Source organism: Stegodyphus dumicola, chromosome 5, assembly GCF_044657685.1.
Source record: "Stegodyphus dumicola isolate Sdum_Otavi_A_Nest chromosome 5, ASM4465768v1".
NCBI classification, from domain to species: Eukaryota; Metazoa; Arthropoda; class Arachnida; order Araneae; family Eresidae; genus Stegodyphus; species Stegodyphus dumicola.
In genome coordinates this window covers 228,895,512-228,920,004 of record NC_140772.1, presented here as the reverse complement: position 1 = coordinate 228,920,004, position 24,493 = coordinate 228,895,512, and the positions used below count along the sequence as shown (strand labels likewise).

Genomic DNA, 24,493 nt, shown 5'->3' with positions numbered 1-24,493 from the left:
CTAGATTATTTTATTTTGTTTTACCTTCCTTTTGACATGTGTGCTTTTTAATTCCTCATCATATTTAAAAGCGCCAATTCATGTTTTGTTTCACATTTTTATGCTTTCCTGCTTACTGCATGTTTCTAAAATTCTAGCTGTATACTAAAAATCAGTGTCTTAGATATTAACTGCAAAGTCATATTGAATGAAACACCAGCTGACTTTATCATTAAGACTAAAGAAGGCTGAGGAAAAATGGAATGGAATTTCTTCCATCATGGAAAGAAAACAAGAATCAAAATTATGAGCTCTAAAGCAGAGAACATCCTCTAAGATCTAATTAATCATTGTCAACTATGGAAAGACTATGGAAATTTGGATTACGGAGACTATGGAAAATGCTACCTCCTAATGAGATTTCTCTCACTAATGATTTTCCTACAACATATCAGTTATTGTGAAAATTAATAAAGCACTTAATGCAGCTATTAAAAAAAGAAATAAATAAAATACCTGTCCAATGCCTAAAGCATGAGTAGAAGGAAATCTGAAATGAAGTGAAAAAAATATTAGTGAACAATAAAAAAGGCATATGACACAAATCAAAACTAAATGCAGTTTTAAATTTAAAAGGGAAAAAATGGAGATTATTTTTTTATTTAATTACAATTTGGGGTACTTTCTGATTATCTGTATCTGTTTCAACATTCCATAAAACTGCAGTTTTTGGTGTACTTTTCAGCATACACACAACCTTTTTTTTTTTTTTTTTTTTTTTTTTTAATTTGACATTACCAAAGCATGAACACATTCATTTAACACATCTCTGTGACTGGAAGTTTATGACTACTAACATTTTTTTTTTTTTTTCCTTATTTGACAGGTTAGAGTTGACTTAAGGGTATCCCTTGTATTATCGCAAAGTTGTTGTCTTGTTCATCACCAAGTTGTTGTTTCATTTATGGTAGCCTGAGTAGTTGAAAGTTATGGAAACCCTATTATGACGTAATCGGTTGCATTATTCCAGGAAATTTTGAATCATGGAATGTTTTGTAAGGGCTTTTATGGTGTGTGTTGGTTAGGAAGTACTTTGCTAGTTTTATTGTTTAGATGGTAGAACGGCTAAATGTAGTAAGATTAATTTGAAGTTTCTGTATGATCTGGAATGAAAGTTGAAAAGAGCATTAATTGACTGGAGTGTAAATGAAGGTTTACTTAGTAACCATTTTCTGGTCAGTCTGGAACTATGAAGGATATTTTTTACTCTTATTTTTGTGTATTTATGTTGTGACACCAATATACGGATTTGAGTTCAGATAATTTTAGGAAGTTTTTGGATGCTATTAGGGAATTTTGTGTGCCACAGACTGAAGACTATCTATATATATGGTTAAGTGGATATTTGCTTTGTGTAAAGCGTAAATGCTTTTTTTTTTTTTTTTTTTTTTTTTTTTTTGTTATTTTATTGTTTGGTTTAAAATGTAGTTGATTGAGATTATGTATTTTTTGTTTGCCTCTACTGTAGAATTGGGTACTCCTTTGACTTTTTAAGTGAAAATATATCGATGTGTACATGGACAAAGTGAAGGGAGTGCGCAATGCTAAGTTTGTGCAATTCTCAGATGTTTTTTTAAGTGAAAATAGGTCAGCATGTACATGGATAAAGTCAAGGGAGTGTGCAATGCAAGTCTGTACAATTCTGGGATTTTTTTTTTTAAGTGAAAATAGATCGATGTGTATATGGATACCGAGTTTGTGCAATTTTTCGTCTTGTTATTTTGGCTTTATGTAGCAGGGAATATTGGCGCAAAAATCGACGCTACACAAGCCAAAATAACAAGTCAAAGAATAGCCCAAACTTGGTATCCATGTACCGCCAAAACTCGCGAATTTTCGCCAAGGGGTACTCGTAAATATACTTTTACAACTTGACATCCCCAAAACATGAATACATTTATTTAGCACATCTCTGTGACTGGAAGTTTATGACTACTCACGATTGTGAAAATAAAGGCTCAGCAAGGACTTTTAGGCCGGGTAACACACGCATATATATATATATATTGTTTTTGTTGAATTTCTGTTCCTCGGAAATGGTACATAAAATGTTTTCTAATTATAAATTATGTATTTAGATATATATATATATATATATAATTTAGATATATATATGTTTGGCACTGCCGATTGCAATAAAAAAAGGAAGATGCACAATTAAATGTTACAGCAGGTCTATACACAAAATTTCAACATTCTACAGCTAATCATTCTTGAGTTATGCGAGATTCATACGTACATACAGACATCATAAATAAAATCCATTTTGGAAAAAGGATTCCTTTTTTTTTTTTTTTTTTTCCGTACGTACAGATGTCATACAAAAAATCGTCAAAATGGATACTTCTGTAGAAATATACTTGAAATTTCTTGCAATTACAGCATTCCCTTTACTTTATACAAGGAAGTAAAAAGATGAATTTCCTCTAGTTTATGAAAAAGAGCAACAAAGTCTTTGATTTCATGTTGACTCAGAAGAAAGGTCACACGTTCTATAAAGTGATGAAACTCTAGAAACATTATATGAGTATGTGAAATAACACTGACATATCATATACCACATACACCATATAAACTTAAACCATTTAACAGTAAATTGGAGTCAAAGCAAAGCAATAATAATTGCATCTGTTTTTTAAAAAATTTTGTTTTTAATTTTTAACCTCATGTTAGGTGTTTTTTTTTTTTTTTTTTTTTTTACATGTTTATATACACTATATATACATATACAAAGAAAAAAGATCACCTACTTAAAAATTTTTAAACATCCTTTTTAAAAGGGTAAAATGGCATTTTTATAATATGTGAACATTTTCAAAACATTATAAAAAATGGAATTTCTGATGTAATTTAAAAATACAAGACACAAAAAGACCTAAAAAAGGTCAACTCAAATCAGTAAATTAAAGTTAAAGATTGAAAATAGACTTCACTTAGAAGAATGATGATGCAAAGATTGAAATTTGACAATGATTAATTAGATTTTTTAACTAGGGCATCATTTAAAAGTTAACAAAATTTCCATTAAATACTAAATAAAAAAAATATCTAAATCATATTTTGAAAATATTGCTTTAAATGCACACATATCCCTTCAAAGATGCAACATGTGAAATTTTACGGCTCTGGATCTTTCCACCTGATTTATGAGATAAACACACAAACTCTTATTATAGGCAAGATACAAACTAAATCTTAATTTTTTTAAGTCATGAACATTGGCATATCAAAAAATTCTATCTATTCCAAAGACCTGATTTACAAAATTGGTGGCCAGGGTCAAAATCTCTTATCGAGATCCTCCTTGCAGTGATATCTCATTGCCGTTTTTGCAGCATTAAAGATATATCTGATGCAAATGATACAAAACATTTGCGGGGTCATTCTCTGTTTTTTTCCGCATAAACTAAATTAGATCCTACAATGAACCTGGTGAATTCTCGCACAGACGAAGCACAGAAGAAGGGTGAAAATAACTCTTCATTAAATTCAAATAGTTAACAGAAAGGCACGATCTCCATGCATTACAATAGCACAGTCAAACTCGTGGTGAAACTAAAAAACGTAGAATATAATTCAAGTAAAAAATTGGTACTTACGTATTATCGCAACCAGGTTGGCGCGATTTGTAAGTTTGAATGTATGAATAGAAGAAAATGTACATTTATTAATTATAGATAATTTTTAATACAGTTTTTTATATTATTTTGTTTTAAAATATAAAATAGCAATTAAACCCTTCCGGTTTCGAATTTGAATAAGTTGCAGAATTATTTTTTCGGCGGAAATTTTTTGGCTATTGCTTTTAGCACTGATTGAAAACCGTCTTCGCCATTAACAGCTTGAGCTTGGCGCCATATAAATTCGATACGGTATGAGTCAAGATGATGACGGGCTGTTCCTCTCTGTTTTTTGTTGCGCCATTTGGCTGAGCCCCACATGCGCTCTACATGTTGTGTGTGAACGCCCGTGTTGGGACCCACAAAGTTATATTTGTGATTAACAGTTCCATGCAGAAATCCAGCATTTTCGAACTCACTTGTATTGTATCCTTTCCAGCAATCCGAATAAATGATGCTTCCTTCCTTGATATTTTCGCAAATATTTTCCATGAGGGTAACGGCACTTCTGTTAGGTACAGTAACCAAAAAAGTCTCTTTCTTTTCTCGGCAAATTCCGCCGAAAACCCATTGCTGTGGTAGTACACGCCCAGTGTTATTTTTTCTTTTTACAAATAAACTTTCGTCTATTTTCACAATAAGTCCTTTGCCGTCTATTTGCTTTCTTTCTTTTCATCCATTTCAAGGGCACATATCTCCCGCATGTAACGAAAAACTACGTATAACACGTAGGGTTGCCGTAAGTAGTGTTGCCAAATTTGGCGATTTATGCGAATTTTGGCCTGGTTGCGTTAATACGTAAGTACCAAAAAATTTTAAATCAGTAGTGCAGGATAGGGTAAAACTATAATTTAGGGTACCCCTTGGCGAAACTTTGCGATTTTTGGCGGTACATGGATACCGATTTTGTGCAATTCTTTTACTTGTTATTTTGGCGAAACAGCGATTTTTGCACCAAAAACCGCCGCTACACAAAGCCAAAATAACAAGACAAACAATTGCACAAACTCGGTATCCATGTACACATCGACTTATTTTCACTTTAAAAAAAATCCCCGAATTGCACAAAAATGGCATCGCGCACTCCTTTGACTTTATCCATGTACATGACGACCTATTTTCACTTTAAAAAAAATCCCAGAATTGCACAAACTTCCATTGTGCACTCCCTTTACTTTGTTCATGTACACATCGATATATTTTCACTTAAAAAGTCAAAGGAGCACCCAATTCTACAATATAGGCAAACCAAAAAATACATAATCTCAATGAAATACATTTTAAACCAAACAATAAAATAACATAAAAAAGGACAAACATGTTATACATTTAAGCACTACCAAAAGCAAATATTCACTTACCATGATTTTCGAATTCGCTTCGTACACCCAGGGCCACGTAAAAATCAAAATATCAATCATACTCAAATGCCTTTTTTCAAACCAGATACTCTTTCTGATTGAACACTTCACATAGTGACCATCTGAACCTTTCTTCCTACAAACCCATTCAAATCCATCTAAACGGTTTTTACGTTCGACTAGACGCATATTCTTCTTACGTACAGGACACTTATAATGGCTACTAAGTAAACCTTTATTTACACACCAGTCAATTAAAGCTCTTTTCCCCTTTCGCTCCAAATTGTACAGAAACTTCAAATTACAAATTAATCTTACTACATTCGGCCATTCTACCGTCTAAAGAATTAAACCAACACACAGCACAAAAATGCTTACAAAACATCCCATGATTCAAAATTTCCCAGAATCATGCACCCGATTATGTCACAATAGGGTTTCCATAACATTCAACGGTTAATCTTTGGATTATGGTAACTTGGCGATTTTTTGGTGACCAACCCTGCCACAGCAACCTGCTAGTTTTTTGTTTGGACGCCATTTTGTTTTCACGAAGTAAAGGTATTTTGGCTGATCTTTGGAATATGGTAACAGGTAGTTTGGCGACATTTTGGAGGCGATAAAGGTTACTACCTAGGACTTTGGGAATAATGTGAGAAGTACCGAGTTCCGATTACGCATTATTTTGTGTGAGGGAAATGAGAGATCATGAGATATGTCATGTGACATTAATGGACGAATCACTGTTCTTTAATCGGAAAAGGGTGTAAATTTTTAAAAATATCTGCTGTACAGCATTAGTTTCATTCTATGTTCTGTGAAACAGTGTTGTTGGTACTATTCCGTTTTGAGGACCGTAAAAAATTGCAGCGAAAATATATGCGCAAAAGCGCCAAATCTAGGAAACGCGCCCATTTAACAGCACGTCAAATCTAGCGTACCCGCTGATTTCAGATTGCGTAAGTTTATATAGTTCTATATTTCTTAAGACGCCATTGAAATACTAGTTTAATTTTTAAATCTTTTTTTTTTTTATTTTAAATCCTTTTTTAATATCCTATGGATTTAACAATTTGGGAATTGCCCATGACGAAAAGTCGGCAATAGAATTTTGAGCAAAGTGCAGAATCACCCACTGTTTGACGTGTTTTTAAGAATTGCACATACTCGGTATCCATGTACACATCAACCTATTTTCACTTAAAAAAAACATCCCAGAATTGCACAAAAATGGCATTGTGCATTCCTTTGACTTTATCCATGTACACATCGACCTATTTTCACTTGAAATGTCAAAGAAAATTGACAAAAATCCAATTGTTTTTAGCCTTGTAAAAAGCGGCAAACAAATAAGTGGGCGATTCTGCACTTTAACGAGAATATTTTCAAAGAAAAGGCATCATTCATCATAGAGAATTACGTTTGAACAACCAACGAGATGAAATTATGCTTTAGCGATAAGTCGGTAGCGAAATAGCAATGCAGACATTCATTCAGTTATGTTTAGCAATTCTTATATAAATTATAAATAAATTATAATAATGATCTGAAATAGTTATTTACTCTTTTGCTTCCATTCAGTCATGTTTAGCCTTTTTTATATAAATTATAATAATAAAAAAGTATTATATAAAATTAACCTTTCATTCTAAATTAAAACATCAATCTTAGATAGTTATTTACTATTATACTTCCTTTCTTGCCGCAATTATTTTTGGCAGCTTTGGCATCAACAGTAGTTTGGCGATTTTTTACGGCCCTCGAAACCGAATAGTACCGTGTTGTTTAATATTTGGATCCCATGGCCCTATATAAAGTAAATCTGAAATTTTTATTCCGTTAATTGCTTAATTGCGGATAAGTATGAATGTCCAACATGTGGGTATGAAATGAGATTGTGTGAAAGGAAGGATATTACAGATAGTTTGAATGGTGGTGCAAGAAATCTGGTGAAAATGGACATTTTGTGAACCACCATGCACTCAAGATTCTGTAGAAGATTAGGTAAGTTAGTATTTTTAATTATTTGAGGATATTATTTTTATGCTTTGTTCTAAATATAAGGAGTAAATAAATTAATTTAGTATTATTGGAAAATTGTTATTAGCAATGATTTAGTTTAAAGTAATTAGGATTGTAAGCTAATTTTTATTAATTTAATGTATGTGCTTATTTATATTTTAAGTAGTGTTTTTTAATTTAATTATATTTTAATTTAATGATCGTGATTTTGAGAGTTATATGTTTGTAGTATTTTGGAATATGTTTGAGTAGAAGTAAATGTGCATGGAAAGAATTTAAGTATTTGACACTAAGTATTTGGAACCATTTTTAATGTTTGCGTTAGAAATTGGTAGGTGAGGTTTATAATAGATAATTTAGAGGGAAAAGTTTTTGGATATTTTATTTATTTTATATGTGCAAATGTTCATCCTTGGAAAGGGTATATACTTTTTCGTGATCAGGTAATTTCATACATGTCCTTTTTACCGAATTTAAAGATTCACAAAATTTTCATGCATTTTCGTGAAATTTTTCGAATTTATGAGAAAAAAGCAGTGTACATGGATATAGTGAAGAGTGTGCGCAATGCCATTTTTGTGCAATTCTGGGATGTTTTTTTAAGTAAAAATAAGTCGACGTGTACATGGTTTAATTATATTTTAATTAAATGATAGTTATTTTGTGAATTATATGTTTGTAGCAATTTCGTATGCATTTGAGTGGAAGTAAACGTGCATGGAAATAATTTAAATATTTGACACTAAGTATTTGTAACCATTTTTAATGTTTTGTTATGCATTCGTTGGTGACGTTTATAATAGATAAGTTAGAGGTAAAAGTTTTTGGATATTTTATTTATATTATACGTGGAAATGTTCGTCCTTGGATAGGGTATAAAATTTTTCCCGATCAGGTAATTTCATATATGTGTTTTTTACCGAGTTTAAAGATTCACAAAATTTTCCTGCATTTTCATGCAAATTTTTGTAATTTATGAGAAAATAGCAGTTTAGATGGATAAAGTCAAGAGTGTGCACAATGCCATTTTTGTGCAATTCTGGGATTTTTTTTTAAGTAAAAATAAGTCGACGTGTACATGGTTACTGTATATGTGCGATTTTGAAAAATGCGGCAAGGAGTTTGCGATTCTGCACTTTTTCCCAATTTTGCAGTTAATATTTGTCATGATTAAGCAGTTTTGTTACATAAAATTTCTAGCATAAGTGTAATTCGGCTAGTAGATTGTTGGAAAAAGTGTTGAGTAAATAAAAAGAAAAGAAACATGTCTTTACTTCGTGAAGACAAAATGGCAGCGAAAAAAAAACAGGGTTAATTTTTGCCAAAAAATCGCCAAGTTACCATAATCCAAAGATCAACCGGTATTTTTTTTTACTCAACATTTCCAACATTTTTTTTCCAACAATCTGCTAGCCAAATTATGCTTATACTAGAACTTTTATGGAACAAAAGTGCTTAATCATGACAAAGATTAGGTGCAAAATTGGGTCAAAGTGCAGAATCGCCCACTGCTTGCCACGATTTTACGAATTGCCCATATCATCCATGTACACGTCAACCTATTTTCACTTAAAAAAAAAATCCCAGAATTGCACAAAAATGGCATTGCGCACACTCTTGACTATATCCATGTACACTGCTGAAGTCCTAGCTAGTAACCTTTATCGCCTTACCAAAATGTCACCAAACTACCTGTTACCATATTCCAAAGATTAGCCCATTCAACTACTCAAGCTACCATAAATGAAACAACAACTTGGCGATAAATGAAACAACAACTTCGCCATAATACAAGGGGTACCTTAAAGTCTACTCTACCCCAGGATAGCACATAAGTTATGCCTAACATGTTAGCTCACAAAAACCTAACAGGCGAGATGATAATCCGAAATGGGCAAGAGTCTTACTAGCGTAACAATAACGAAACGTGCGCTGGCTAGCAAAATACGCTCTGAATAAACTCAGAGTCACCCGTTTAAATATGCACTTAATTTTAAATTTATATCCTGGTGAGAAAACGTGAGGGGAAGTTGAGAAGTTCAGTAAAGGCATCGAACATAAAATAAATTTGTTATGCAAAATAAGAGAAACCCTACACATTTTAATCTATTTTTTCATTTAAAATTATTTGAAAAAGAAATAAAATTAATTCATTTTGCATTATTATTATAGTTTCCTTTTATATAGTACATTAAAAAATATCAGCTAATATATTTTAAAACAGTCGGATCCGTACTGTCAGGTATTTTAAACGGAGGATCTGTACTGTCGGGTATTTTTTACATGATTACAAAATTAGAATATAAAATTAGAAAAGATCAAAATGCAATTCAATAAAGAACAAGGTATTGACACATATAATAAACATGAAATAACAAGAAATATGGGTACTTTTCCGTTTTGCCGGCGCAAACGATAAAGTCGCCAATAATGGTTTAACTGATGCCAGACAGAATATCTTCGCTGGTAACCTTTTACACCTCAGTTTCAAAACAAGTTGAAGCCATTTCTTATCAGATTGTTTCTTTCAATACTGGCATAAAATAATATAGAATTTTTACACGATATTTAAATTTTATCCCCTAAGACAATTCACGGTAATAAGTCAATTAGTTCTAAGTCAATTAGAACGCAATTACACCACTCATCCGAAGGCGAAATCAAGTATTAAATTCATCAATTCTAATGAGAATGCACTAGCGAAGTAAAGCACTGCGGTTTTACATAATTTCTGAGTAAGCTATTCGTACGAATTGAAATAATTCTTGCATTTAAACTTGTATTCCAAATTAAGATTAACTTGAAATTAATGTAGATAATTACTGAGCGAATTAGATTTTAGTAGCGTAGTTTACGTGAGATGAGATCGCTTGGGGTCACGTGATACGAACCAGCGAATCAGGATTTTGAACCATGAAATCATAGTAAATTCTTAAATTAATGTCTTTTTACAAATTTATTGTCTTTATTTATTGGCTTTTTACAAAATTTTAAACCATATTAAAATGTTTATGCCTTCAAAATAAAAAAAATTCTTAGAATTAACATTTTTTATGTGTATACTGTATGTTGTCGCCAACAAAGTCTGCTTGGCGAGATTTGCGCCGGCGAAACGGAAAAGTACCGAAATATGTTAAGATATGAATTTTAAAAAAATGTTTTAAATTGTTATGTAAGAAGCAAGTTTCTTAGGGAAGTGAACATGTCTTCCCGATCTGATGACAGTTTGTGTTTTAGAGAGTTCGTTTGCAGATTTATTCTGCTGAACTGTCTTTAAGTCTTTATTTGTTTTCAGTTCTGGCAATTTAGAGTCCAAAAGCTGTCAGGCTGGTTTCACATGGTCTATAGACACAGTAGATTTCAGACCGTTAATATCAATTGTGAAAGTTTTGCTCGTTCTAAAAAGAACTTTATGCGGACCTGTATATGGTTGGCACAGAGGTGGCTTTACTCGATCGACACGTAACTATACATGCGTACACGGATTTAAGGAAGCACTTACGTAACATTTTTCTTGGCAATGTGCAGATGTTGCTATTGGATTGGATTGCTGCATTCTATGCCGAAGATTCGTGATAAATTGAGTGTCATACGGAGATATCTTAGATGACGTTATCATATCACTAGGCAGCTTGAGAGTTGTGCCGTACACCAGTTCAGCACAAGATGACTGTAGATCTTCCTTTACGGCTGTCCGAATACCAAGCATAACAACTGGTAGTGTTTCAGTCCAGTCATTGGTCTCGTGAGCCTTGAGAGAAGATTTTAAATGTCGATGAAATCGTTCAACAATGCCGTTGGACATTGGATGATAGGCTGTTGTTGTGATTCTGTTCGTACCTAAAATGCACCTAAATTGTGCAAAAAGTGCGGATCTCATTTGAGAACCTTGGTCTGTAGTTATGATCGATAGGCAGCCAAAACGAGATATCCAACAGTTGAAGATGGCTCTGCAAATGGTCTCCGTTTTCATATCCGGGATGGGAATGGCTTCAGGCCATCTGGAGAATCTATCTATTAGAGTCAAAAAGTACACGTTGCCTTCTGATGGAGGTAACGGTCCAATGATATCCATATGGATTTCTGAAAAACGAGCATCAGGAAGAGAGAATGTGCCCAGTGGTGCTTTAGTATGTCTAGTAATTTTCGATTTTTGGCAAGATTCACAGGATTTCTCCCAATTTGATATGACGTTTCACGTCGGGCCATACATAACGAGAACAAAGAAGCTTCGTAGTAGCTGCCATTCCTGGATGTGACAGATTGTGCAGATGATTAAAGATGAGTCTGCGAAAAGAATTTGGAACAAATGGACGAGGAATGTCTGTTGATATGTCACAAAGAATATTACCATCAGAATATTGGCATGGTTTAAATTCCAGTTTCAAAGATGATGTGTTGTTTTTGAGAAGGTCTTGTACCTCCGGATCATGCCGCTGAGCTTCCGAAAATTTTTTTAAATCCAAAAATGGAGATTTTGTTATGGAATCAATTTCGATTCTTGAAAGGGCGTTAGCAACGACGTTTTTTGAACCTTGCACATGCCTAATATCAGTAGAGTACTGAGAAATAAAATCTAAATGGCACAATTGTCGAGGTGAACATTTATGAGGGTTCTGTTTAAAAGCGTATATTAGCGGTTTTTGATCCGTATAAATTATAAAATTTCTGCCCTCTAACATGTGTCGGAATTTCTTAATTGCAGAATAAATTGAAAATAATTCCCTATCGTATGCGGACCATTTCTGTTGACTTTTATTGAGTTTCATAGAGAAAAACACTATAGGTTCCCATGTTTGTTGAGACAACTGCATAAGTGTGCCGCCGATTGCGACGTCTGAGGCATCTACCCAGATGCTTAGCTGGGCTCCGGGAATAGGGTGTCTCAAAAGGGTAGCCTGAGCAATGGCATTTTTGGCAGCAATAAAGGCTTGTTCAGCATTCTCGTTCCAATTTAATTGTGGGGATGAATCCTGAACACGAGAACGAGATTTCTTTTTATTAATATAGCCTTCTGACAATTTTATTAAAGGAGAAAGAATATGTGTTGCTTTAGGTATGAAACATCTATAAAAGTTAAACATGCCTAAAAATCGGCGAAGCTGAGTGAGAGTGGTAGGTTGAGGAAAATCTAAAATAAATTTGACTTTGTCAGGAAGAGGTTGAATTCCGTTTTCACTAAGGTGAAAACCTAAGAAATCAATAGACGTTTGACCAAAGGTGCATTTTGAAACATTTATGCAAAGTCCCTATTCCTGAAGTTTGGAAAATAAAGCTTTCAAATGCCTGCAATGTTCCTCAGAATCTTTAGAGGCTATGAGCAAGTCATCGACGAAAGGTAAACACCTTCTAAATCCCGCGTGACTTCATCTATAAAACGTTGAAAAGTCGCGGATGCATTGCATAAGCCGAATTGCATACGGGTACTTTCGAATAAACCGAATGGTGTGCATATGGCGGTTTTGTGGATGTCGGCTGGGTTAATTGGTATTTGATAGTATGCCTTAATCAGGTCGACATGACTAAAAATTTTAGTACCGTGCAATGCAGCAGTAAAATCGGCTAAGCATGGAATAGGATATTTGTCTTTTATTGTTTGAGCGTTCAATGCTCGATAATCTCCTACAGGTCTCCATTCCAGACTTCCCTTTTTTGGAACCATGTGAAGTGGGGATGCATAATTGCTGCTCGAAGGTCTCAAATGCCCCAATTGCATCATAGTTTGAAATTCTTGTTTTGCTATTTTTAAGCGATCTGGAGCTAACCGACGAGGTTTTGCAACCACAGGTGGACCTTTAGTTATGATATAATGAACTGTGTTGTGTTTAACAGGTTGGTTAGGATCTGGTAATCTAGTAACTGAAGGAAATTATTTTAAAATTTTGTGATATGGTGTATCACTAAATACAGTTTTTACTGAATAAATGCTTGCATTTTTCACGCACCCGACGGTTTTAAAATGCATTTTTAAATCTTTGAGACATTTGTTTCTGAGATCAGGCACCAATTCAAAGAAATGGAGAAAATCTTCTCCAAGAATGGGTGTACTAACATTTGCTATAAGAAAAGTCCATGTAAACTGTCGTCTTAATTTGAAATCCAAAGAAAGTGTTTTTTGACCATAAACATGAATAGTAGAAGAATTAGCAGCGAAAAGTGTTTGTTGGGACGAATTCCGTTTTTGAGAATTATTTGCTGGAAGTAAGGACACGTCAGAGCCGGTATCGACCAAGAATGAAAGGTTTGTTCTACGGTCACGAACGAACAGGCGACGTGAAACTTTAGGCAAAGAATAAGTCGCCTCTATTCTTTGCTGGTTTCGTTTCCCTGCCATGAACAAGGTTTTGTACATTTGTCATCTCTACATTTTTTCCCAAAATGTCTATGATACCAGTAAACAGAATAATCTCTCCTTTTGGAATTGCTTCTTTCCCTATTGCGATCTCCGCGATTTGGCGAGCTACCACGAGAAAGAGAAATGCAATCAATACGTTTGTTTAATTTTTCTATTTGTTTAAATAATTTATCCTCAAGAGACTGATCGACTGTGAGAGAAACGGCACAAGTCCCTGGGGTTGGATTTACTTCTAAAATTCTGTCGGCAATTTCTGCAGCTTTATCTACAGTTAAATTGGAAACCGCTGCCAAAATAGACTGAACAGTCGAAGGCAAACATTGAAGGAATAATTCTAACATTAAGTTATCAGGAACATTTAAAGATTCTGCTCGACGTTTCATATTTCTAAGCAAATCGGAAGGTTTTCGAGAACCTAATTCTTCTCCAGATAATATTTGGCGAATTTCTTGCTGAGAAGATTCTCCCGAACAATTTATTAACTCAGTTTTAAGCTTTGCATATGGAACAATAGGGTCTGGTTTCATAAGTAAATCCCGCACTATTGATGCAATATCTGGAGGAAGATGAGCAACTACATAATTATATTTAGTAATGGATTCTGTGATAGGTTTGGGGTGGCAAGAGCAAAGGTACTTTCACACATAATAAACCATAAAGATTGGTCTGATCGGTTATAAACCGGAATTTGGACGGCATGAACATCAGACATTGTGCAAGGTTTTAAGCCAAAATAAAAGCAAAAATGTAACTAAAGAAAATGAAATTAAATGATAAGTAGAAAACAGAATTATAAAATGATCTATAATTACTACTCATCTGTGATTCGGAGGATGAAAACCGATGTAATCCATTACTTCTGGTTTAGAGATCTGAGTGATGGCTTGTAGTCAAAACCGAAAGTGCTTGAGAACTGTTCATACGATTTAACACAGTCCGGGTTACCATTATGGTGATTTCCTATATGTTTTTACCACCAATCCTCGAATTCCATATCACAGATTATGTTCTTACTGCATTAATATAAATATTAACAAGACATAGTGCACAACATTAATTAAGCTTTATTTCGGAACATCGCGCACATTCCCCAACAGCCTGCCTGTTTCGCTCTGCTCGCTACTTGTAAAAAACTTCTCCTCTAGGGTTGCCACACTTATCGGAGGGTGCAAGGCGCGCTCCTTATCGCCATCACCACAATATACATTTTCCTCTCTTATTTTCTTTGTTTTTATTTTTATCACCTTGCACATTGCTATGATAATAGCAGATTATATAAGATATAACGACAAATTTTATAAAAGTTACAACCATTTCACTGAATTTCACATAAAGTCAAATCACCGAAAATATAATAGTTTTCCCAAAAGTTTGGTAAAATCCTAGTATACGGTGCAGCCTTGGCGCGATTTTGAAAATTATTGCCAACACCAAAAATGATCCAAAGAACGTCTATATACTATACACTATATACTATGTGTGTATATACATAATATATACTGTATATAACTATATATATTCTTTGAATGACCCGTTTAGTGCTCATCGTATATGTCCCGTTTTTATTGCTCATCATAAAGTCGCCAAATCCCGTGTGCACCGGATACTAGGATTAAACCAAAAGTTTTAGTAATATACATCGCAGAAAAAATAATTTTGCACAAATGGGCACAGTATCAACATGCAGTATTTTGCAATAAAACCCCAGAGTGTTACTGAATCTTATCACAAAAAATAACAATTCTGTAAACTTGAATTTCAGCTTTAACTCTTAAAAGCGAAATACAAATACAAACAAAACATATCAGAAAAAAACAGGAGTTCTAAAGAGATATTATAATTACTTGTAATTCGTCAAAACTATCTTATTTACAACGATAATTAAAAATGATGATATTCCATAAAATAACGCAGAAACGACACGCCAAAAGAAAGGATTCACATTTTCGGCAGTAACTCTGTTAATATCAGCAGCAGGCAATGAAATCATGACATGTGCATTTTTACTTGAGGTACTTAAACAGTCTGAAGATTTAAATAAATGGTCTTTCATTACAGTTTTAAAAAAATTCACAGCAGTTGAAAAATTTAATTTAATTTACGCTTTTAATGTCAAAAACCCTACTTTACATAGAGTGAATAGAACATAAACATAAAGGTAAACAAACTCGCTACGAAAGGTACGGAATCACAGTTAAACTAAATCGTATGCGAATATGTAGGCTCAGCTACAGTGCACATAATTTTTTTAAATCTTAAATGAAAAATATATTTATAAAAACAACAATAAATCATATATTAAAATTCAGGTGAAAAAATTATTTTAAAATATTTCTAATATTAAATTACTACTAAGAAAATAAATCTTTTTCTTCCCTTTTTTATTACAAATATTAAAAAAAGAAAAAAATAACTTTATTTTGCATGCAGTTTATCATGCAAAAAAATTCTAAAAACCATTCCAAGATTTAAATTTTTTTATATCTCAGACAAAAAAATATTTTATTTGAAATCAGATTTATTTAGCTCCAATATATAGAATACATTCCATTACCGAAGTGTAAGAATTATTTTATTTTTCATAGCATTCAGAATTAAATTATTTAAATAAACGATCTTACATTTAATCACTGCATGAAGACTGAAAAAAAAAACCTGTTTCTATATGACTTGCTTTGCTACTTTGTTAAATTCGATACTTTGATGAAAAAAATTTATCTAACTCTAATGTTTTAGGTGATGTAGTTTATTAAGTAAATTTTTGTGTATATAACGTTTTAGAATGATGGTAAGTTTCGCGACATATTTTTCAGTAGATTCTTAAAAGTGAAGTACAAAAAAAAAAAAAATACTTGCTTTTCTATCTTGCTTTTCAGGAGGCGAGTGCTAGTTCGAGGTTAAAGTAGTATTCGTGGAAAGATATAATGTCGGACCGAGAAAGTGGGGATGAACAGCATCCTGCCCAAAGTATGTTTACAAATTGTTTTATTCTTTATTTGGTAGCATATACTTTACATAAATTTAATTGAATACTGTTACTGTCATTTTATTGGAAAAAGAGTTCTACCGGGTATCATTTTAAAATTTTGTTTCATTTGGCGGGTTCATTTTAAGCAAACATGGCGAGGAAGGCAATAGTCATGTTCATAGTATAATATTAAGATTGATGAATTTTTGTGTTTGTTTCAGCTGTTTTTTTGCATCTCTCTTTCGGCATCTATTGTTTCGTCGTATATTTTAAATTTTTAAGCCCATGTTTTTTTTTCTATGGCTTCTTTTCCTGCAGTATGTTGGTTTCCGATGCGTGTTCTGAAACATGTTCTATGATGGAATTGCACATATTTTAGCTCAATAGCCGGCGAAAACCTTTTATACAGCCTAAATAGGGGCTATGTAAACATGTTTTAAAAGTGCTATGTGAAGGTATAGCTTGCTGTACTTCACTAAGTAATGTGAAATATCTAAAGTTATGCCCGTTTCTTTTTTGAATAGGGCTATGTGTAAAGCCGATAATGTTTATTTGGTAAAATAAAACTTCCTGTGTATCCGATGAAACTATTGAGCTCTGCGTTTGAACTGATGTATATAATGTTAACAATCAAAGAAGAAAAAATTGCTTTTAGTTCTATCTCCTTAGGCAAATTATGGTTAACTTTTTCGGTAATATTGGCTGTTCTTAGTAGTTTCTAAATTCTGTTCCAATTTTAAGAATATGAGTAGGTCATCTAAGAGTTCTGGATATTCATCTCAATTTCTGTGCTTTATTGATGAATTCTAGAAAATTTTGATGCATCCTGCTATTTTAGTGACATTAATTTTTAACCAACACTGTTACCAGCATGATTGTACAGTTAGTAATGTGCAGTATGTGAAGAAATATTTTGCTGTTTCCTTAAAACATAAAAATTTTAAGATATTGTGAAATGCATTCTGAAAACAATATGCCATTGTGTAATAATTTTAGATAAATCTTATGGGTAATTATTACTTTTCCTAATGTTTTAGAATGCTTAATCTCTAATAAAATTATCTGTTACTCGTGATATGCAAGTTAATGGTCACTTACCCTAAAACCGTATATCTCAAGTGTGAGGCAGGTTCAATAAATTTATGTAACTTTTAAAAATTAAGTTCACTGTGTCCATCAAAGGTGCTGGTCGTCAGTGACTTGCGAGTTGAGAGTCACTTGGGGTTAACAAATCAATTGCCTGTGTCAAGCAATGCATTAAATTTAAGTAGGTACTGAAAGTTAAAGCATCTGGTATCCTTTAAATGAGGGGGAAATCATATAACTGGTAGTTTGGCGACATTTTGGAGGCGATAAAGGTTACTGCCTGGGACTTTGATAATAATGTGAGCAGTACTCAGTTCCGATTACGCATTATTTTGTGTGAGGGAAATGAGAGATCATGTGATATTAATGGACGAATTACGGTTCTTTAATCGGAAAAGGGGGGAAATCGGGAAAAAATCTGGAAATTTTGTATTTGGCTTTATTCTGTGTTGTGTGAAACAGTGTTCGTGAATTTTTGGATCCCATGGCCGTAACTAAAGTGAATTCGAAATGGGTATTTATGTATGTATTAATTTAATGTATGTGCTCATTTATATTTTAAGTAGTGTTTTTGAATTTAATTATATTTTAATTAAATGATAGTTATTTTGTGAATTTTATGTTTGTAGGAATTTGGTATACGTTTTAGTTGAAGTAAACGTGCATGGAAATAATTTAAATATTTGATACTAAGTATTTGTAATGCTTGCGGTATGAATTCGTTGGTGACGTGTATAAGGTAATAGATGATTTAGAGGTAAAAGTTTTTGGATATTTTATTTATTTTATATGTGGAAATGTTCATATTTGGAAAGGGTAAATACTTTTTCGCGATCAGGTAATTTCATATATGTTCTTTTTACCGGGTTTAAAGATTGAGAAAATTGTCGTGTATTTTCGTGAAATTTTTCTAATTTATGAGAAAAAAGCAGTGTACATGGATATAGTGAAGAGTGTGCGCAATGCCATTTTTGTGCAATTCTGGGATGTTTTTTTAAGTAAAAATAAGTCGGCGTGTACATGGTTTATGTATATGTGTTATTTTGAAAAACGCGTAAGGAGTATGGTATTGTGCACTTTTTCTCAATTTTGCAGTGAATATTTGTCATGATTAAGCAGTTTTGTTAGATAAAATTTCTAGCATAAGTGTAATTCGGCTAGTAGATTGTTGGAAGAAGTGTTCAGTAGATAAAAAGAAAAGAAACATGTCTTTACTTCATGAAGACAAAATGGCGGCAGGAAAAAAAAAATAGAGGGTTGCTGTAGGAGAGTTGGTCGCCAAATTCGCCAAAAAAACGCCAAGTTACCATAATGTAAAGATCGACCCTTTCGGCTTCAAAATCTAAATTTAAGCAAGAGCATTTCCCGCATTTTTGGTTGCAGATTCATGCAGAATACCCAGAAGTTTTTCTCAGAGCTATAAACATTTTTATGCCATTTAGAACAGCGTATTTATGTGAAAAATCTTTCTTAATTCACCTAATAACAGAAATAGTTAAATGGCAGAATTAGAAGTACCACTGTAGATAACATTGATAGAGCTAGACGAACAATTTGTGTAAAAAAAAGTTGCAAACACACCGCTGTCACTAAATATAATGCAAGGATAGGTGACACTTGGAGCATGAGTTTGTGATATTAATGAATAAATTACCCTAATTTTTTGTAAAAAATCTTTAATACAGTGTAAAGTCTGAAATCCGGACTGGTTGGGACTTCGGCGATTCCGGATTTGGGATTTTTAAGGATAATAGATTAGCATTTTAAATCTGGTAAGATGGCATGCAGAAACTATACAATTAAAAATATGAAATCTTAATTTCATATTTTCATATAATATCAAATTCCAAAAATTTCATCTTCCCTAAATTCTGTCGTCTGGTGCCGACATATTCTGCCACCAGTTCTGAGTTTATGGTGAATAACATATCAGTTATTCTTAATTTACGAAATAAGGAACAATTATGTATCAAAATTTGCAAAAAAAAAGCTTAATATTTATTTGTTTACTTTATTAACCATTTTTTTCAATATAAGTTGTGTAAGATGCTTCCACAAAAAATTCAAAAAGTTCTTTTTTCTTGTGTCATATACAGTGGACTTGCCATACTCCTCGCATAATTTTGAGACAGATATGCCTTTATCCATTTTTTGCAGCAATTCCACTTTTTGTTTAATGGACATCGAAACATGGTTTCGCTTTGTAAATCCTAATAATAAGTCTGCAAAAAGTAATAAGCTGGATCAAATTAGAAGATCAGAGAGCAGCGCAGTCTGCTACATTAATTCAGATGCCTTAGAATCAGTAAAGATGATTTTAGCCTAGCTTAATAGCATCTGTTGTACATTATTGGCTTGGCGACAAAAACCAGGTTGTTTCGCTAAATTTTGTCTTGTTCTTATTGCAGACTGAATTAAGCCTGAATTGTATTAGTTTAGTTATTTACTATACCTATGTTTATTTGTTGCACATACTTCAAACTACTCAGAGTCTTAAATAAAGAAACTCCCATATATACTTAGGCTTTATCTAGGGCCGACACTCGATAACGCCTGGTGCAGTCTCTACGGTCCTAAATTCTGCTACAAAGCTCTTTCCTGAGTTCTAAACTTTGAATCCCAGTGCTTTTCCTAAATTATAAAAACTTATCATCCCTTAATTTTGCCGCTCAGTGCTTCCCCAAATTCCAAAAATTTCATCTTCCCTAAATTCTGTCGTCCGGTGCCGACATATTCTGCCACCACTTCCGAGTTTATGGTGAATAACATATCAGTTATTCTTAATTAAAATAGCACTAAATGTAATCTTTTGACCTATGAGTTTCATTAATAAAATCTATTTTTAGCACATGAAAAGAAATTTTTGTTGAATTTTTCCTTGTCAACATTTCTTAGAGCAATTTAAAAATCTGTAATCATTGCAAGTGTAATGTTAGCATAAAAGGTTGCCATACTCTCGTTATTCAATTACTAATATAAAAAAAGTATAGACATCGCAGCATGAGTTATTAGTGAAGCTGTCATGTATTGATAAACATCATGGACCTTATAAGAAATAGACTAACCCAAATGGGTTTTCTTCCTCGTCTGAGGCGTTCCCGGCTGTCACCTTGGTCACATTCGAAGGAGTAGGGACGACTTGCAGAAATTTAACAGTGGTTGCCTATTGCAGCGTGTATAATTATCAAGAAAAAGCTGGTTGTAGGGCCTCATTTCACAAATTAGAATTTCTCCATATTTTTATTTTTGAAATTGAGATTGATTTTTAAAAATTTAGAATATTCATCAAGCATAATTAACGTTCCAAATAATTATAAAGCTATTGCATGCTTTCAGGGCTGGATATTTTTTTAGCCTTTTCCTATGCTGTAAGGAAATTTGTAACTACAGTCAAAAGTCGTTAATTCGGACACCCATAATCCGGAATGATCTATAATCCGGACCTCAAAGCTAAAAATTTTCTGTGCATGCGCCGTGTTGACACGTGCACATAGGCGTTTACGTGTGCGCGTAAGACCTTTTACCACTGCGCATATGCGTGTGCGCAAGTGCAGAATACATTTTCGCGTGCGCGTTTTATGTATAATCTAAAATTATCTATTTCAGTTAATGTTGATGATTGCGTTGTTCCTTAATCTTCGAATTGGATCCGGCATATTATTTTTTGCAGACTGTAAGAGCAATTTTATAAAAGTAAACTTGAACTTTCGATTATGTCAAATAGAATTTCCGATTCTGGAGCTCCCAAAGGATCGTACAAAACGAAAGTTATGTTTCGATGTCCATCAAACAAAAAGTGGAATTGCTGCAAAAAATGGATAAAGACATGAAGAATGTGACAGAGAGGTTAGTGAAAACGAAAAAATTTCGATTGACAAGTTAGTCGGTATTCTCGGCACAGCAATTAACGGGACTTGAACAGCGGAACTTTGTAACTGAACAAGAAATTATGTCTGTTTATAGAATTAAAGAGAAAGTATTATCACATAAAACGAAGCAACTTAAACAACTTACATTGAAAGAAATGTTTAATAAAGTAAACAAATAAATATTAAGCATTTTTTTTTTTTGGAAATTTTGATACCCTTTAGATCATAATTGTTCTTTATTTCATAAATTATGGTTTCATATTTTTAATTTTAGAATTTCTGCATGCCATCTTACCAAATTTAAACTGATGATCTATAATCTGGAAAAATCGATAATCCAGAATCGCCGAAGTCCCGACGAGTCCGGATTAACGACTTTTGACTGTACTTCTTTCAGAAAATAATATTTTAAATCTGAACTAATAGAAAATTTCAAACAAGCAATTTTCTCTTGTAATTTTTATGCTTCTTATTGTAAAAAATACTAAAATGTTTAAAAACAAATTTTTGAAAGTTTTGTTTAAAATTCTAATTTGCGCTTCTTTTTCAAAATTATAGATGAATATTATAGCACAATTTCTATGAAGGAATTTTATTTCAATTATATTTCATAATACATCACAGTGATAAACACTTTTGACTCCTTAATAATTTTTATAGATTTATTTCTAATATTAAAATTGTACTATATAACCGTAATAATTAATTTTGCTTGTATTTTATAGTGATTATTTTTTAATTTATTTTTAGTTCTGCATAACATTTTTTTTTATTTATTTATTTTTATTTAGTGTTAATTTAATTTATTAGCTCATAGGGGTGGTAGCCTAGAAAGGCTGTCAGTTTCGAAGCGGCATTGTGCGCTGTTTTACTATAAATGTCTGTGTCTCCTTGCAAATTGTTGTTACCAAATATTATTGCCCTGTATTATATTTAAAGAAATTAAATAATGAAGAATTTGCCTGAATATATGTATGTTTCTTGCACTGTGACAAAAATGACAGTATCTAGAGCCATCAAATTTTTAATAATGTAATGGTGGAATGACTCAGCTGCAGACGACATACAATAGCTCTTGTACTTGTCCGAGGTGATTCATGCACAATGTTCAAGATGGATTCTTCAATGTGAGGTTGTCATGCACTTCTTCCAGTCCTAGTGTCAGAGGTGGCTTCAAATTACCCGTTTTCACACAGAGATCGATGCAACTTCTAAAAAATTGTGTGCTTCGGCATATGCCTGTTCGGAAACCGTTCCTGGTACAACCGTAGCGCTGCTCTGCCGTTCCCATTAGCAGCACCATACATGAGATGCATGTCAGCTCTTTCCCTGTGCGTAAACTCGCCCATCAGAGTTGCATCGGATCCTCTGATGCATCGAATCGTGGTTTGTTCAGCTCACTACCGCCCTCTACCGCTGCATTGTCAGCCAATCACAGCTCTAGTTCCTATTACTGTCAGTGTTCCCTTTTTTGAACATTTATTGTGAATACTGTATTGCTGCAAAAAGGCACTTTGCGTTGATTACATAAACACATTTTCCTCTCATGGCTTTTTTTAAGGGGGGTTGTTTCTTCATTAACCTGTCACTTTAAACCCTACATTCCTATGCAAAAAATGCATGTTTTAGTACACTCTAACACCCCTCCAAGTTTGTCCCATGTAATTTGATAAACTTGATGAAACACCCTGTATATTTTACATCTGAATCATATTGTAAATAATTAAACTCTATCATGCATTATAGAATGAATTTAAATCAATTTTTAGTTCTTGTAAAACCTTGCAGTGTGAAAACCTCCCAGAAACTCCTGGTGGTTTTGCAGCTATGATATAATGAAAATATTTAAATTGCTTACTGCTATAATAGTGCTAAATATGGATTATTAAAAAAATAAACAGAATCGATTTCTTCCAATTGATTTTCACCACCATGGAAGAAACTGGCTGAACCTGTTAAAAATATATCATTTTTTAAATGCGTCATTTTTAATTTTACACGAACTGTCTAATATAGTTGAGATTAAAATTCAGACACAAAATGAATCAATCCTATTTTGAATACATCGATTTGTCACCGAAATTTCAAAATAGCTTATTGTTATGTGATAGTAAAAAAAGTTCTGTTTTTTACACTAATTTTTTGAGGATGTAATTTCCCCCCTTTTTTAAATTTCCATTTTGATTTCTCTTCTTTTTAAATAATTTTATGATTTTTGTTATTGAGACATTCATTCAGAATCTCTCTAAATTTACAGATATGAAAAAGATCTCGTAGCAAGTACTTAAAATTACGTAAGCACATACATATATAGTACAAAAAGTCTTCTTAAGTCTATAGAAAATAAAATGGGAAATAAAAATATTTAAATAAATAATACAGTCAAAAGTCGTTAATCGTGGCACGCAATGAACTGAAAGTTGATCTGTCAGTGCTATCCTTATCTTCGGGACAGATGTTTTTATTTTATTCGTCTTATAATTCCTTACTAAATGTAGTATTTCATCTCGATGTACTCCGTCTTTGATATAATTTAAATCAAATTCCTCATCATTATAAATATCACAAATACACATCAAATAGTTTTCTGGTTGCAATTTTCTAATTTCGACTATGCTTTAAGCATGCGCGCGTTGAAAGAAATGTTTAATAAAGTAAACAAATAAATATTAAGCTTTTTTTTTTTTGTAAATTTTGATACCCTTTAGATCATAATTGCTCTTTATTTCATAAATTACGGTTTCATATTTTTAATTTTATAATTTCTGCATGCCATCTTACAAGATTTAAATTATAATCCAGAATCGCTGAAGTCCCGATTAAAGACTTTTGACTGTATTTTTAAAAAACCAATGCAAATTCAAAAATGTAACACATGCCCTAACTCTTTTCTTTGATTTACTTCTTAGTTAGCAACATTCGATATATTGTTATCATCGATAAATTCTGGCAAGGGACCCACATTATCAAAACTAATTTTGTTTTTTTAGCTGATTAATAACTTTGTGTTTTCTTTGTTAATCATATTCATCTACGCTTATCATGAATCAGTATGTCTTTTTGTATGTGAATACTGTTGGAAGTGGTGATAAAAGCAAAGCATGTTTTGCTTCCCTTAAATAAAGCTAAGACTAAATAAAATTCTTGCTTTATTCCGTAAATAAAAAAAAAAG

At 32.7% G+C, this 24,493-nt stretch overlaps 2 protein-coding genes across 5 annotated transcripts in view; one reads left to right on the top strand and one right to left on the bottom strand.

The window, feature by feature from the left end:
- Positions 1-15,586, bottom strand: part of LOC118193981 (solute carrier family 35 member D2-like protein) — a 101,176-nt gene extending 85,590 nt beyond the window's left edge. For 2 of the 4 annotated variants that reach the window (XM_085817753.1, XM_085817755.1), the window contains exons 1-2: positions 15,242-15,585; positions 496-529 (exon numbers count right to left, since the gene is read on the bottom strand). In XM_085817753.1, coding sequence (XP_085673879.1) covers positions 496-529; positions 15,242-15,450 — 243 coding nt within the window. In that variant the 5' untranslated portion in view covers positions 15,451-15,585. Of the gene's footprint in view, positions 1-495; positions 530-15,241 lie in introns of all 4 variants that reach the window. The other 2 variants (XM_085817756.1, XM_085817754.1) reach the window with 2 other exon arrangements.
- Positions 15,587-16,036: 450 nt separating this feature from the next.
- Pur-alpha (Purine-rich binding protein-alpha) overlaps positions 16,037-24,493 on the top strand; it is a 98,006-nt gene continuing 89,549 nt past the window's right edge. Inside the window, exons 1-2 of the mRNA XM_035365150.2 lie at positions 16,037-16,185; positions 16,274-16,364. Coding sequence (XP_035221041.1) covers positions 16,322-16,364 — 43 coding nt within the window. The 5' untranslated portion in view covers positions 16,037-16,185; positions 16,274-16,321. The remainder of the gene's footprint in view (positions 16,186-16,273; positions 16,365-24,493) is intronic.